The sequence below is a fragment of the Asterias amurensis genome, chromosome 8, assembly GCF_032118995.1.
Source record: "Asterias amurensis chromosome 8, ASM3211899v1".
Lineage (NCBI taxonomy): Eukaryota > Metazoa > Echinodermata > Asteroidea > Forcipulatida > Asteriidae > Asterias > Asterias amurensis.
Window position 1 is genome coordinate 3,724,866 of NC_092655.1, and position 16,134 is coordinate 3,740,999.

The 16,134-nt window shown below is 37.9% G+C and overlaps 2 protein-coding genes across 2 annotated transcripts in view; both read left to right on the top strand.

Annotated features, from left to right (window-relative positions):
* LOC139940705 (uncharacterized) overlaps positions 1-16,134 on the top strand; it is a 229,869-nt gene that overhangs the window by 72,417 nt on the left and 141,318 nt on the right. The window lies entirely within an intron of this gene.
* Positions 11,241-15,190, top strand: LOC139940945 (neurogenic locus notch homolog protein 4-like). The gene is made up of 5 exons (XM_071937350.1): positions 11,241-11,333; positions 12,400-12,470; positions 12,823-12,975; positions 13,935-14,057; positions 14,622-15,190. The coding sequence occupies exons 2-5, from the start codon at positions 12,401-12,403 to the stop codon at positions 14,720-14,722; spliced, it is 447 nt and encodes a 148-aa protein (XP_071793451.1). The 5' UTR covers positions 11,241-11,333; position 12,400; the 3' UTR covers positions 14,723-15,190.

The following is a 16,134-nucleotide window of genomic DNA, read 5'->3' on the forward strand; positions in this document are numbered from 1 at the left end:
TCCGGATGTCGTCATACCAAGACGAAACATATCCGGAAGACGTCCTTTTCCTTACAAGATGATGTCATCCCCAGATGAACTACTTGGGATGTCTTCATCTTATATGTGGTGTCATTCTCCCACATATAGATGATCTCATGATCCTAACAAGTTGGACGGCATTTTCATAGCTCCGTACAAAAAGCATAACTACATGCATGTTGCAATGAAACCGAGGGAATTACAATCCCGAGAAGTCTTGCCTTAAAAAAACACTTAGTCGGTTCCTCTGCCTCCGGTATATCTATCAGTTGCTTCCCCTGTCTTTAATTGTCTCCATTCTCATTCTAGTCTTCGAACTGAATGTTGGGGCGAGGGTATGTTAAGAACATATGACTGCTGCGAAAGGAAATGACGTATCCAGTGCTCCAAATACGTCACATACAGCGGATGACGTTGTATCTGTCCATATGGGGCATGGAATATTGCTGTAGATAAATACACAGCACAAACTTGCATTAGGCTGTTTGAAGTCTCAAATTGTAACATGTCTTGAATGTAAATACATGGGGCTACAACTACAAGTTAGAAATACTATGATAAGCGCGTCCTATTGTTTACATCCATGTGGATACATTGTTCGTTCCTTTGTTTCTGTACCTTAAAGCATCATCTCAAGTACTTTGAACATACACACAATACCTTGTGGAACACCCCGTCCAATACAATATAAAAGTACTGTAACATCAACAATAAACAGTGCCATGAAGGAAAAATCAACAATTGTTCAAAGATAGACAGAGTCTTCATTCGTGTTTTGAATTGTTTTGTTGTTCAGGCTGTTTAACAACCTCTGGAAGGCTGTTCCATAATTGAACTCCTTGAGATACCTTAAAGGCACCTGGAAATAGGATTTTTTTTTCTTTTAAACATAAGAGTATATGTTTATTAACAATACAACAATTTTTTGAGTAATTGTTTGTCACGATTTATATGTTAAAAAAATTAATTAAGTGCTTGGGGGTTGACTCCGCCTACCCCTTTTGTGACGTAGGAAAAGGAAGACTTTGCCTCGATGCGTAGATAAACACACGTGCAAAAGTACATGTAATTCTAAGACGTGAGTTTGTACGCTGCGAAAAGGGTTTTTTTTTTCTGGCATTTTTCCGGCAATGCCGACCAGGTGTATTGCTGCTGGATGCAGCAAAACAACTAAAGATGGGGTCAGTCTTCATCTATTTCCTGCAAATCCCAAGTACAGGCGGATGTGGGCTGCGAAAGTCAGATTAACTAGAGCAAAGTGGTCCGGTCCGACGTCTTTTTCAGCGCTATGCAGCGAACACTTCGAGCTGTCGTGCTGCGAATCCGGGATACACCACTCATTTGACACGACGAGAAGAGCCATTCTTAAACACGACGCCGTCCCAACAATTTTTCCAGCTAGTGGGAAATCGAAGAAGGTATCTGAAAGACGTATCTGAAAGACATTTGCTAAACGTGAAAAAAATCGGGTAAGTTTGAACTTTGAGGGTATGTTTTTAGCTTTTGCCAAGTGACACGATTTTTGTTTTGTACCGCATGCGATTCACCGTGCGTGCAGGTCCTATGTAATCGTCCGCACATTACACAGCAGCCATAGTGCGTGCGTGCAGTCTGCTCCGTGGCCGTATTTCTATAATAATACGTAGGCAGACCCACATCTTACAACCCATTTGGTCACTAAAAGGTCGCATAGTTAAATAAAAATAGCAGCAAATAGCTTTTGTAAAAACCACTAGGCGTTCAACATGTTCAAGTTTCAATGTACGTATGTGTGTAAAATCGTGTCTAAATTTGTTTTGATGTGCCATGTTCCCAGACGTAATGTACGGGGGCCTGACTACAATTTTTTTTCTTCAAATATCGCGCCTTGAATTACGTCACGAACAGCGCCCTCTCGGGTCGGGGCCTACTCGTAAATTTGTAAATACAATCAAAACTAATATTTTTAAACCTTAGGTAACTTTTTATTCACATTCCTCTCGTAAAAACACATATTTTAGTGACAAAAGCTTCATTTAAAAAAAATACCACTTCCAGGTGACTTTAAAATACTCCACTGCGATTGATCTGCAGATCATGTATATCTTTTGTTTGGAAATCACTGCGGCGAGAACGTATAAATTATACCAAAGAACAGAGTACAGTAAACTAACTAACACCGGTAGCAATACACATTTTAGAAAGTATAATTATCATCGGCTCGAACTGGGCGTTTCTGTTCATTTTGGAACACATTCATTAAAAGCTGTGAGTCAAATCCACGCAATAGCACACTAACTTGTGAGTTTTAACTCCCCGCACTTAGCTTCCAACCCCTCGATGTGCAGCTAGCACAGATTGGCCAGTGGGTCAAATAAAAATCCAATTGATTTTTTATCATATTCACCGTGCAAGATATTCTTACCTAAAATTGACTATGACATTTATCAATTGAGGTAGGTAAGATGAGCTATGCGGTCTCTTTCCGGTGACCTCACACTATCTGAGATGCATTCCGCTTCTCGAGACGCAGTGGCAATCAGTTTTTTTTTTATCCCCAATTCGTAAGGTCGAATTAGAGAGAGGCGGACACAGAAGCCGAAAGATGATCCCCTGCTACTTAGAGATGATGTTCTCGTTACCTTTCGGTAAAGGTTCTGGGGGTTTACAGTCGGCCCTTTCGGCGAAGAGCTTCCTAATTACCTCACTGGTGTAGTAGCGAACACGAACGAGGCATTGACCCCGTCTTTCAGGGCCGCTGGCACCGCCTCAGGAGGGTGCTACGCCCGCTGTTTGTTATGGGTGTCTTGTTATCGCAGTTCATGTTTCTCTCGGAGATGAGAAAGCTTTGTGTTAATGGAATTTACTTGTAAATTGAGAGAGATGGGAAACCCGTAAAGGAAGGATGAGTTTGGAACAATTGATATGGAATGAATAAAGGGAATTTGATTTTCGTCGGCTTGCTCCAGCTGTAGAAACAATCGTAACGCACGGTGAAGGAACTTATCTGATTATAGTCAAGATCACAGGCTACTCTGATTTAATAAGTTTTTTTAAAACAAGGTTATGTTCTCTTTGTAATATCGATGAATTACCGTACATTTATTTATTTTCTATTTTTGTTTTATCTATGTACTTTAAAAGGTAACTTGTTTCTGGAAAAATAGTATAAGAAGTTAATGAACTGACTGCCACCACACAAACGTCATTCATTCACGTAATACCTAACCACTTTTGTGACGAAAATATTACATTCACTCGTTCCAAGCGTCTCATGCAAATCTTGTGATGGGAAGGGCTGACGTTCGAGCGCTTTGGACACTGACCATATAACTCTTTATCATCTCTTCATAATTAACCCCGGTCAGCTCTTCCTGTATTCGAAAGACCCGACTATCCACGTGGGGACCTTGACCCTATGACCTCGGGTCACTTCTTCCTTTTAACTCCAAGTCAGCTCTTCATGTGTACGAACGACCTATCCACGTTTGACATTGACCTTTAAATTCCCGGGTCACTTCTTCCTGTTAATCTTTAGTCAGCTCTTCCTGATAACAAAAGACTAGACTATCCACGTTGGGACTTTGATCTTTTAACCCGCGGGTCAGCTCTACCTGTTAATCCCGGGTCACCTCTTCCTGTTTACGAAAAACTCGACTCGAAAGAACTGCAGGTTATCAAAATGTGGCCGATAGTTTTTGAATTCGTTGTCTTTTTGCACAACAACAAACCTGTAATAAATAATCCCTAACCGCACTTAGTTTCATGAGTGACACTAAGTCTGCTTAACGTTAATCCTACTTTACTTTTTGATCCCAGGGATGATAAGCACGCGATCTTTTCTTGATTTTGTGTTTAAAAGGTATCCATTTCTCCCCCTTTCAGACTATCCTAATGAAATTGCAATCGTGTCTTTATTTGGATTGGGAGGTTTACTGTGATGGTTTATGGAAGTCGTAAATGCATGATTTAAATAGTTATTTATTGAGGTCTATTTTCGGACCAACCTTGAGTGATCGAAGCTCAAGATTGCCGCCAAAACCTATTATACTGGCCCAGGGATCGGTTTTATATCTTCACCGTACACAAGGCTAGTTTCTCACCAAACGATCCCCCGATTGGTTGAGCCATGGCGTTAGAATTCTACCTCCCTGATTGAGCTTAATAATGTGCTGCAACCCCCGTTGTCGCTAAATTTAAAAATGATACCTGGCCGGTCCATTGTAAGTGGTTGTCTTCAGTTTCAATATTTATTTTTTTATGACGGAGTCACTAGAGTGTTTTACGTTGTGATTATGTTGTTCTAGTTGTTGTTGCTGCTGCTGCTAGGGCAGTGTATTTGTTGTTGTTTGTGATGACGATGACAATGAAGCCGTGTTGTTGGTGTTGTTGTTGTTTTTGTTGATGTGCAGCTGTAGATTATTTGTCCGTGGAATAACTGATATTATGAATCGTACCCTTCAACGTTGATGAGCATTTTGGGAAACTCTGTATCGAAGCAGTGTCTTGCGTTATCGTAGCCCTCATCTTCCAGCTGCCTTCTGATAAAGCTTTGTACATAAAAACAAAAGTATATTTCATTACTAAAAACACTCTGGTGTATTAGTAAGTCAAGCGTGTATGCCAAACGATGTTGGTATGTAAAATTGTGTTTTTCATCTCTTCGCAAAATTACATAGCCTTGCCGAAAGCTTTACCTGTATGTCTAATGCCCCAGAGAAGGTTGTGATGGATGGTCACTTTTAAAGAAATTTCGGAGATGTTGGTGAGGGCTCTCACAGGACTTGAATCTCTGTCCCTTTTTGTATAGAGGTCCAGTTGGAATCCTTGTATATGTGAATGTCTGGCAACTTGGACCCATCAACTCATTAGGGGACCCGTCGTGAATCAAGGTTGATTGAGGGTCTGGACACCCATCCCATTCATCATCCAGGGGGAGCTAGATCACCCTAAGAGGAGGCACCTTGATGAGGCACGATGTGATGTATGGGACTAAGAGAGTACATGGTTGGTTTGCAAAGTACCGCAGGTGTGTCTGTACAGTAAATAGGGTATGATGACACAATGTCACTGAATATCTCATCGTCATAGAGCTGCTTGAGAAGACAACGTTGCTTAGCAAACTGCTTAGTAAATTGCTAGTACTAAGAAGACTTTCAAAATATGATTTAAAAATTGCTTCAGTTAGTTGTCTTTTAGTAAACAACTACTTCGTTGGAATACACAATCCCATTAGCTGATGGGCCCTATATGTTATATGTGATTGGAAAATGTTGTTGCTTTAAAAGTATCATTGCAATTTGGCCTGTAATGAATGAGTGAGAAACTGGTAATGTTCCTCTGTTGATGGAGGGTTATTTTACTTGGTCAACAGTGTACTTATCCACCAACCTTACTTTAAAATATTCCGCCGCCCAGTACTTAAGCAGCATGCAGCATCAGAGTCCAGCATTCTCCAGAAGACGATCAGAGCATACTGATCGAAACGTCGAGTTAATCCAACGTTTTTTTTCAGAACCACCCCAACTCATTTAGAGATTATTATTACATGGTGTTACCGCAAACTCTTCTATATTTTAAAATATTCATAAAGACATTTTCTTAATCGTAAAGAAAATGGACGTGGCTATTATGAAGAAAAGCAGCACCGCATTACTTCATTGAAACCCAGTCAGCAACGACGAAAAGATCTTTTAGTTGTAGACAAACTGCCGAGGAAAAGTCATTAACAATGCGATTAATTCCATGTGGGATGTAATATGCAGTGTCCTTTGGACTGTTAGTTGGTGACATGACAAGATTAGCCGAATGTTCCATGTTTTATTGATGAACTCAAATAATCATCTTTAAAGTTATGATCCTGATGTATAAAGCGTACCATAAACAAGCCCCTGGAAATACAATATACATGCTCAAATTGAGATCTCAACAAAGACATCTTCGTTCACCTACCTCTTGCTCCTTTATTGTTGTGCCAAGAACTCGCTATTCAACTTTTGCAGAGAGATCATTCCCTGTATAGTCCCAAAATGTGGAATAAGCTTCCTACACAGATCAGAAATGCCAGCTCACTCACCTAATTCAAGATACTCAAGACTGAGTGTACAGTGCTACACATCGGTGTATATGGGTAACAACCAAAAATTAATATTCTTTATCCCCGATGCAAATTTAAAATCTATTAAAGTGTTTAAGTTTGTTCATTTATCTTTCCCCTTGACTGCGTGGGGAAAAGAATGCATTAGCTACCTCGATAGATTGTTCTTTGCAAAAAAGTGGCATGTCCCACGTATTGGACAGTCAACTGAGAAGTAATGAATTGGAGCGATCGAAATCATTTTAAAAAGTGTGTCAAGCCTACAAGCTCAAACAGGAATTCACCACGATGAAGTGAGATGGGGGTACAGACTTTTCCAGGAATGGAAGTTAAATATACACCATCGATTTGATGCCGACGGGTCCAGTGGTTGTGCTGCGCCTTCATATTATGCCCAATCCCCCTCCCCTTGCTGGAGCACTCAGCTCAATAAGAGCCAACTACATACCTGAATACATGATTAAATCATATCTGTGCTGTGATGAGTCCTTATAAAAAAGGCTTCATAATAATGCACTTCCTTTTAAACTTCAGCCGTGTTCGAGCCCGGAGACACTAACTTGATACCTTTAACCGGGGTACTAGTAAAGTCGGAGGCACGCGTCATGTCTCCTGACTTCTCTTAAAGCTAGTCATGACGCGCCCGGCTGCTAGTCTGCATATTTTTTTCTGTCTTCTTTTCAAATGAACGTAACCAAATACAGTATAATAAATGTGTAAATTAACTCTAGACTAAACAAACAAATTCTGAACTGATGAAGTTATTGACTTTTGTTTATAAACGAAATGCAAATAATCGAAATCAAGTCCCTTTTACAGGTCTGTGTGAAAATTGCCCCAGGAACGATGTTTAATATTGAGTCAAGTCAAATGCAATACTAACTTGCTTTTATTTAACCTCGTGTTTCCTTATCAATTTCGGTCAATGCGTATTCCAGGTCTTGCTTGAAAGTTGATACGCCACACACGCGCAGATTCGGTATAGATTCGGTGTTTGCGTGATTTCATGGCCTACTAAACTAACTCTGGTCAATTAGTTCAATCTCGCAAGTCCGAAAGTTATGTCTGAAAACAGTGAAAGAGACAAATAAGGCTAGACTTCTATAAACGATTGTGTTTCAAACTTTCACAAGTTTTGTTATCCCATGTGTGTTTAACAAATAAATTTAAACTGAGTGTGTGATTATATTTTGCTTAATTGTGATGATGGTGATACCAACCGTGTTGGTTTAAAATCTGTTACAAAAACAAGTGTGTTTGAATTTTAAGATCATCACTCTTTTCTTTCACATTCTTGAAGTCATACAGAAGCAAACACTTTGCGGCCGTTACCTTGTCTAAAATGTCGCTTGACCATTCCACCTGTCTTAAAATATAGCATATAGCATATGGGAAGGCTGTACTGATCTCAATTAGATATTCTTGACTTATCTTGTTTATCTTACTTATTTTATTCCAGTTATACAATTTATTTATTTATTTATTTATTTATTTATTTATTTATTTATTTGTTTGTTTATTTATTTATTTATTTATTTATTTATTTATTTATTTATTTATTTATTTATTTATTTATTTATTTATTTATTTATTTATTTATTTATTTATTTATTTATTTATTTATTTATTTATTTATTTATTTATTTATTTATTTATTTATTTATTTATTTATTTATTTATTTATTTATTTATTTATTTATTTATTTATTTATTTATTTATTTATTTATTTATTTATTTATTTATTTATTTATTTATTTATTTATTTATTTATTTATTTATTTATTTATTTATTTATTTATTTATAGGCGTATCCATAATTTTATTTATGGATTTAAGATGATCGAGAGGGCAAAAACATACAAACAAGAAAACAATCCTGTCAGTACCTCGAAAGGAAAAAACAAAATCCAGAATGTTATGAAACTTGTTGCCGGTGGTAAAATAACACCGTTATTGATACTCATTCCCTTTCATGTAACTTACATGGTAATATGAACAGACTATCACCTCCCACGGGTGATGTACAACATCAATATCGAAATCAGAAATGGACCGCCGTTCTGAAAAACGACCTCATGAAATGTGAGATGTTGATAACATTGCATGGATAATCTGCGTGTAACATCACATACATTCAGTTATAGAAATGACTTGTTTCCACCCTCAACCCCCTTTAATCCGGAATGAAACTTATATGTGCAAAATGCAGAAACGATTATATGATATATCGTATATTACATCACTAGGGACTAGTTTTGCAGCAATAGTCGGTAATTAGCGAGACAAAATGTCTCACATACCCTCTTCTCACGTAGCTCTGGCCGGCGGCAAATTGATGCGTAGGCACGTCGCCGTAGACACTTCCTCCTGTCACAGTCCTTACAGCTGTTTATGTGTCTGCATTGTGTCCTCTAATTTCCTTTTTTATGGAAAATGGATTGTTTGAAATACACTTATTTATGAATGAAGTCAAGACTATGACATTTTCTTAAACAGGGGCTACAGGGTCAGCTCTAAGATATCAACCGGTCCGTATTTCAAATCTGTTGAAAAAAAAAAAAAAACAGAAACAAACCTGTGATTTTCAGTGTGTACTTGGGAGCTACGTTAGAATGGTGGCGCTATATCAAACTGAGCATTATTTAAGTTGAGGGAGAGAAAGGACTGGGAGAGAAAGAAGAAACATGAAAGAGGGCGCTGTTGTGATTTTTTAGGTAGACGAAGTTCCACAAATAAAATATATTTTACCTAGTGAAAACTTCCTGTCAGAATTAACCCGTATCTGCCCCGCATTGGACCTTACCCGATTCTGGTGCGATTTGATCCGGAACCTGTTTCAAAATGACACAGAAAAGAGTAAAAAATACGTAGACTTACAAAGTTAAAACATTATAAGTTAGAGTTAGCCTCTATTTGGATTTTTTCAACTTTCACCTGGTCTTTTTTTTAGTGTAGCATTATATCATTACACGATTTCACAACAGTAAATGATGGAAATAATAGAAGACACTTAGAAAGCGATATTTGCAAAGTGTTAGAGCTCTTTACATAAGAGTAAAAGGAAAGCAAACGTTTCGGCTCAGCTGAGTTAAAGCAAATTTACAATATTCAGTAAAAGTATTGTTATATTGCAGTACAACTACGTCGGCATGTTTAATGCTGATTGATTACACCTTGTCCAAAGAAAAAGTGACAAGACAAATCTAATATTGTTTGACAAACTCTATCAGTAACATGGCGTCTCAAACCAAGGAGATGATTTATACTTGTGATCTGTATAAAATAATCAGCTTATAGAACTGATTCGTAGGACGTAAACTTTAATGGTATGATGTTTGTTTTAAAGGCCGGTTTATAGTCGGTCGCGCGATGGTCGCGCGACGGAAATCTTGCGCGCAATCCTAAGACTGAGGCCTAAAAACCGTGTCTTTTTATGATCGCGCGTCAAGATTTCCGACGCCCGACCATCGCGCGACCGACTATAACTCGGCCTTTAGTGTCTGGTAATTTTGTGCGTGTATGATTAGGGTTATGTAATCTGTACATAAGAATATTAGCGATGTTGATAGTTTAATGCCTTATCAAATTATTTCTGATATGTATAGATCTGAGATATTTTTCACAGTGACTTTAAATTTTATTATGAAAAGCGTCATCATAATATCTTAGTGTTACTGAAATTGAATACTGAAACAACAGTGTAAATAAATTAGTATTCGCTGTATTTAGAATATATCCAGGTCGCGCCCTTTGCAAACCCTTTTGTGATGGTACGTACATGTTTCATATGGTTTTACGAAACCTAGGTTTGAGTTCCAGCTTCAGCTTTGGCTCCATCAGTTATACATATTGCACGGTATTTCCAACATCAAACGAAGCCCGGAGCCTGGGTGTTGTTTAAGCTTGTGAGGTTTGGAAAAGACCCTTGGAGTAAATACTTGTTGTATTCTGCTTTATCATGCTTTTGAATGTTAACTATTCGACGGCTGAGTGCTTCTATTGGGCATACTGTTGCATAGAATGTACCCAATTTAACCCGCTGTTGAATCCACATTCCTCTAATTTCAAGTTACACAACCCTTTTATGGGTATATTGTCTAATTAAACGGTGGGTTTTGGGGCGTGTCGAACTGGGGTGGGCAATTGCTAGATACGACGCCGTTAAGGTCGAGGGTGGCGACTCAAGGCTTGTGAGGCAGAGCTTGCCGGGCAGATGAATTTGTTGGGCTAAACCCAGTTTTTCGTCGATGTGTTGGCGAAAAGTCCATGTGGCTGTCTGCCAAACGGCCAGGCAAATTCTTCTGGGATGCAATAGCATAAGAACGGCTCAATGCAAACCCAAGGTTTTGTAAGTAGCTGTGTTTTGATATGAATTACCTATGTTTGTTTGCCTTGTCTTATCTCCCTCCATTGCTATTCCAATATGAGATGTTCCAACGTTTCGTGTCCTAAAGTCTCGCGCGTATTCCGGCACCTGTGCGAGTTTGGCTCCTACACACAACGACAAAGCACGATTTAGTGATGAAATATACTGAGCAAATCAATGGAGAAAACCTCCACACTCAAATTGGTAAAACGTTGATAGAAAGACTACTCGTCTTTTAGAGAAATGTTGTTGTGTTCGAGAAGACTGTGTTTTCAGGAAAGACCTTGCAAATGTAGATACTTGTATTGTATTTCATTATCAACACCATCTGCAGTAAACATCCAATAACAGCAAGGTTATGATTGTTCAAATACGCAGGCCCTACAAGTTATTAAAATTGCAAAATGATGCACACAAACACACACACACAACGAAAACAAAAAGAAGCACAGGCCTATGCTTTATGCACCCAAAACAGGTAGTACACTTTGAGTCATAAGGCATCAAAACAAAATCGGAGAGGGTTGTTGAGCTAGAACCAACTTTTTTTGTGTATAGATAATAATAAAAAACGGTTTTTACTATCAATGTTAATTCTTTAATGTATTTTCCTTTTCAAAAACAAAATGTAATCCCTACCTTTGCAATCTTCAGCAAACAACTTCACTGTGTTACGTAAGTTGTTATTATTTCTGGATGCTGCCGTGTCTGCCTAAATCCGAATTTAATCGTTATCATTTAACGATAAAAGCTATTTGTTTTAAAATCACGGAGGGCTTCTTGCTTAGCTGTATATAAAGAGGACCGACGAAACATCGTAAAGACAGGGGTCGTCATTTTCGCTCCAGTGTACCACATCCAAACTACAGGTAAGAAGACCAGTTTATTCATGACATGTATTTTCGTTTCATTTTAGAGTAACATAAAGATGACCCCTACCACCCACCCTTAAATAATTTTTATTATGCTGGTTATTTCTGCAAACTTTGCTTTGTCGATATTATTGCAGGTTACATTCAAGTATACTTAGAAAAAGTGGAGAACAAATTCTCGCCGCAAGATTTTAGATAAATCCCCTGATTTTGTTTTGATATTTTACCATTAACTTTCAAGGAGTAAACGAACCATGGCGAGACATGTAACTTGTCTTCAATGTTTACAGTTAGGACGCACCATACCATTAGGCAGGTAGAACCAATCAACAATTAGGCCTAATATCTTTTAACGATATCAATTTTGTCAGACGATTAGATTTAGTACAGGGAAAATAGTTAGGCGTAGTTCCTTTTAAGAGTATTGTAACTGTTATAATTTGCACATCTCTGTATCCATTTGGGTTTACATCGAGTCTATTTGTCTAAGGTAAATATCGAACCCATCAAAATTGTACTTGTTAACGTCAGCCCATTAGTGTTTTGTTCTGTTTGTCTACCTACCACAAGCTTTGTCATTTCTGGCTACGCCCTCATTTTCAATTATCTTCTTATTGTTCTGCGTGATCTTGTGATGTATTTGTTATTTGTTGGAGTGAAAATATATGTCCTGGAAATGAAATGAAATTGGCTTAATGACTTATTTACTAAAAAGTGTGAAGGTTGATGGGAGCTGATTGAATATTTACATTGTGTGTACTTTTTATCGATACAATGAAGTAGCATTGGTGAGGTACCTATTAACGCCATCTTGTAGCATAACAATACGCAACTACGTGTTCCAACAATGCAGAATTGATGATCGTGCGCCATATTGACTGGCTGCTATTGGTCAGTGGTAAAATCAAGGCATTTTGAAACAATTATCTATCATCAATTAACTCAACCTGGCGATTATCACACCATACAAATGTCATTTATTTAACGAGTACATCTAGACTCGTTTTACTCCTCAAACTGTTGACATCCTTGTTAATTTCTGACTCTGTCTGACTATTTGCAGAATGCAGGCTTATTCGGTAGCAGCTTTGCTGCTTGTAATCGCTATCGTCTCATTCAGTGGTGCTGAAGCCGGTAAGTTACATTGGGTTCTTAAAACCTCATTCACGCTATAAACTTATGCCCACAATAAGCAATTTTATTTTTAGTAAGAATTCAAAATGCTACTTATGATAGTTGTCAACCTTTGCCACTTGTTATGTATACAAAAAATGTAACCCAAAGTCACCACTACTTCCTAAATAGACAAGCTTCAACGTAAACCTTTACAAGTAAAACTTATAATAAGCTTGGTACAGCCACGCTAAATTATTTTAAAGAAGAGGTCTCGAGGTCTCGGATAAGTGAATAGTTTTGTAGATACCATCGCTATGCAAAACTTATTATTATTATTATTATTTATTAATATTTTCCTTTGTGTCCGCAGGAAGGTGCCAAACCTGTTCATGTTTGATGATGTCATCAGAGCGTTGTTTGAACGGTGGTACCTGCAGAATGAGTCACGGCACGGCCATTTGTGCTTGTGGAGTTCACTGGAGTGGTAACCGGTGCCAGGATGTACGCGTTCCGTCCCTCCGACGTAAGTTTAAAAGAAGTTAAAGTTTTTCAACTCTTCTTGTAAATTTTAAACCAGAAAACAAAAAACAAATAATCATTCAATAATCGTCGACAAATAGGCCTACACCAACTTGTGGCTGTTAGCTTTGCAACTGTTTTTGCAAATGCCGTTAAACCAGAGGAAAAAAAACATGGAAGCATGCAGAATGATAAATCCAATGTTCTCAGCATAAGCGCATGTTCAGATCTACGTTCCCTGCTGCAACCTAGTTACCCAAAGTCTCACATCATCTATAAGTACACTCTTGGCTTAACGTTTTAAACTCTGTTTTTAAAGATGGTTTTACTTATAACAAAAAATCAATTAAATTTGTCAACAAGCGTACTGTGAAACACTTGTAATGTGTTCTTTGCCCTCGGTTAAAACAGGCTGTGGCTATGGGGAACCACAATCAATGAAGAAGTTACTGTGCTGCCGAGATTGGCACAGCAAGAGCCTTGGCTATTAACTATACTGAAATTGCCTTTATGACAGAAACTTATTGGTCCAAACGGTTCTAACGAGCTGGAGGCATTTCATTTCAATCTCACGTTTATTTCCAAACTTTCTTGAAGACGAAAACTTGAACAATGAAAATGCGGGAATTTGATACAAATACGTGTGAAAAATTGCAGACAGAATAAGAATAGAGGCATCTTCATAGAAGCCGAGGCTTGTAGTGAAGTGTCTTTACAAGGTAAACGTAACACGAAAACAACTCGGTAGTAAACGGGCAAACATTGCTACTAGACCTTTTCGCAAACATCCATTGCGCAAGCGCTAACTTTATAATGAGGTGCATACTGGTCTGGCTAGCAATCAAACTTGATTGGTAGCTAGACCAGCATGCACCTCGTTCCATGCCTAATTCGCGAGTAACCGAACATTTGCGACAAGGAATAGACTGAAAAAGGTTAAACTTGTATTTTTTTTTGTTAAAGGAAACACAGAAAACCCATGCCTTCCCAACCCGTGTCAGAATTCTGGGTTTTGTATGCCAGGAGTCCCCAGCTTTAGATGCATCTGTTCAAATGGTTTCACGGGCACCACATGCGCCGCAGTAGGTAAGTGACTCGCGCCCCCTCGTGATAGATAGTGAATATATTTTTTATGATAACCTCTAGGATTACAAAACCTATTCTTTTTCTGAATCTTTCTCAAAATAAGAAACAAATGAAGCAAAAAGAACACTACTCATTAAAAGGGACAACATTGTTTTGCTACTGGTTTTGGATTGTTCTGTTTGTCTCTTTTTTTTATTTATTTATTTATTTATTTTTTTTTGTAAATCTTCAACAATAATATTTATATTTCGATTAATCACCAAAGGCAATTTACAGGCAAACGGTTTCAGTCAACCTCCAAAAATAGAATCCAATCACATTTTAAATGTTCACTCTTGTATTTTCTCTTGTGGATTGTAAAAAAATGTTCGAAATATAATGTGCTACCATAGTGGTCCTGTAGCATGCACTGCAGTTGCTTTACCACCAAGTTGCCTGTAAAAGTTGCCTCGTGTGACAAGTCCTTTATTCTTCGAGTTTCCTTTTGCAAACCCTATTGATGTAATTATACATTCGATATAGCCATACTAACAACTTAAATGCTCTGTTGTTTTTCCTCTGCAGATGCGTCCTATGTTGATCCATGTTCTGGTATCACTTGTGCCCCTGGCTTTCGCTGTCGGGCATGGAGTATTGGACACTTCCATAGCTGCGTTCCTAACTAGTTTGTAAACAAATCTTACAGCAAAACTGTGGGTTGAACTTTGAAAGAAAAAAATACAACTAAATAATCTCTATTGTTATTTTTTTTCAAAATAGGAAAAAGGCCTATATCACTTTAAGAACTATTAAACAAAGAGAGAAAAAATTATGAATACAATTGTTTGAGAATGGTAAGGTTAACTGACTACGTTGTATACAGGGCGCCCCCTGGTGGTGTATTATTCCATGTTCTGAATGGTTTGACTGTAATACTGCAATGGACATTCCTCTCCATAGGTTTTTAGAGGTATTCCACTTTACAGTCTCGTAGTCTATAGCCACTGTCTTCTTTGTGTGTAAATAACCACAATTTGAGTAGAACGGACGAAAAAATAAACTTCAATTTGGTTCAATTTTAAAATAGATTAATTGTTTTAGTGCAACAAATACAACGACCGAATAAAAAGCTGTTTCCACAGAGTAACAAATTACTTCATGGTGTTTGTAATGCAATTGTATGTGTTCCTCTAGGCTTTGTATACTGGACAGGAGACAATGTGTTTTATACAATTATATGTATTGTAATTTTTTTGTTTATTCATCACCTGAGTATAGGGAGTTACAAAAGAGTGGCTGATATAACCACGTTTACACTTTGCAAGAACTATGACCATATTATAATACAACACAAAATAAACAGCACAGTATTTAAATACTGATTTTAGAGAAGCGCTGCGGTTGAGAGCTCTGAGTGAGACTGAAGGGTGAACTTGAAGGGGGGTCGGAGGTGAACTGCTTGGTGATGATTGCGGCACGAAAGCTCTACATTAATAATCTAGTTTCAAATGATGAGGGTTTATGAAAAATATCTCATTATATGAGCACAGATTTACAGACTTGTGATCATTATGAAACACAAGATGTTATTTGGATGGACATTCAGCTGGATTTCATCTGTACAAACACGGGGCCCCTCGTTGCCGCTCTCCAAAGTCGTATGCGTGTCGCAGATCGATATGGCAAACCATCCTGAGTTATCTGGGAATTCAGTTATAGAACGCTTGTATTATTATTCGTCGTTGCCTGAAAAAAAGGGAAAAAAAGTAGTTTCAGAATGCGTGAACGCTTGAACTCGTTTCTCTTTTAGGACTAGTGGCTGTTGATATTGTTGGGGTATTCAATAACCTTAGTTAAATATGCAACTTTTCCCTTGCAAGGGCATCGTCTGTGAACCACCACACTCCCCAAATTTGCACCAATGAGGAGATTTATAAGTTTCTATTTTTCGTCCGAGTATTTAACATCTTCCAGTTAACTTTGCACACGTCCCTCTCTGTAGAATGTCCATTTTTTCCATGTTTTTCTCTTTTTTTCGATATTTGCTTTATACCGTTCCTGAAGACTTCCTCCATTGCAGGGAAGCATTGTTCCATAA

Coding starts and splice junctions, on each gene's coding strand:
- LOC139940945 (XM_071937350.1), top strand. CDS start 12,401: ATGCAGGCTTATTCGGTAGCAGCTTTGCTGCTTGTAATCGCTATCGTC. Junction 12,471..12,822: donor ATTCAGTGGTGCTGAAGCCG/GTAAGTTACATT, acceptor TTGTGTCCGCAG/GAAGGTGCCAAACCTGTTCA. Junction 14,058..14,621: donor CACCACATGCGCCGCAGTAG/GTAAGTGACTCG, acceptor TTTCCTCTGCAG/ATGCGTCCTATGTTGATCCA.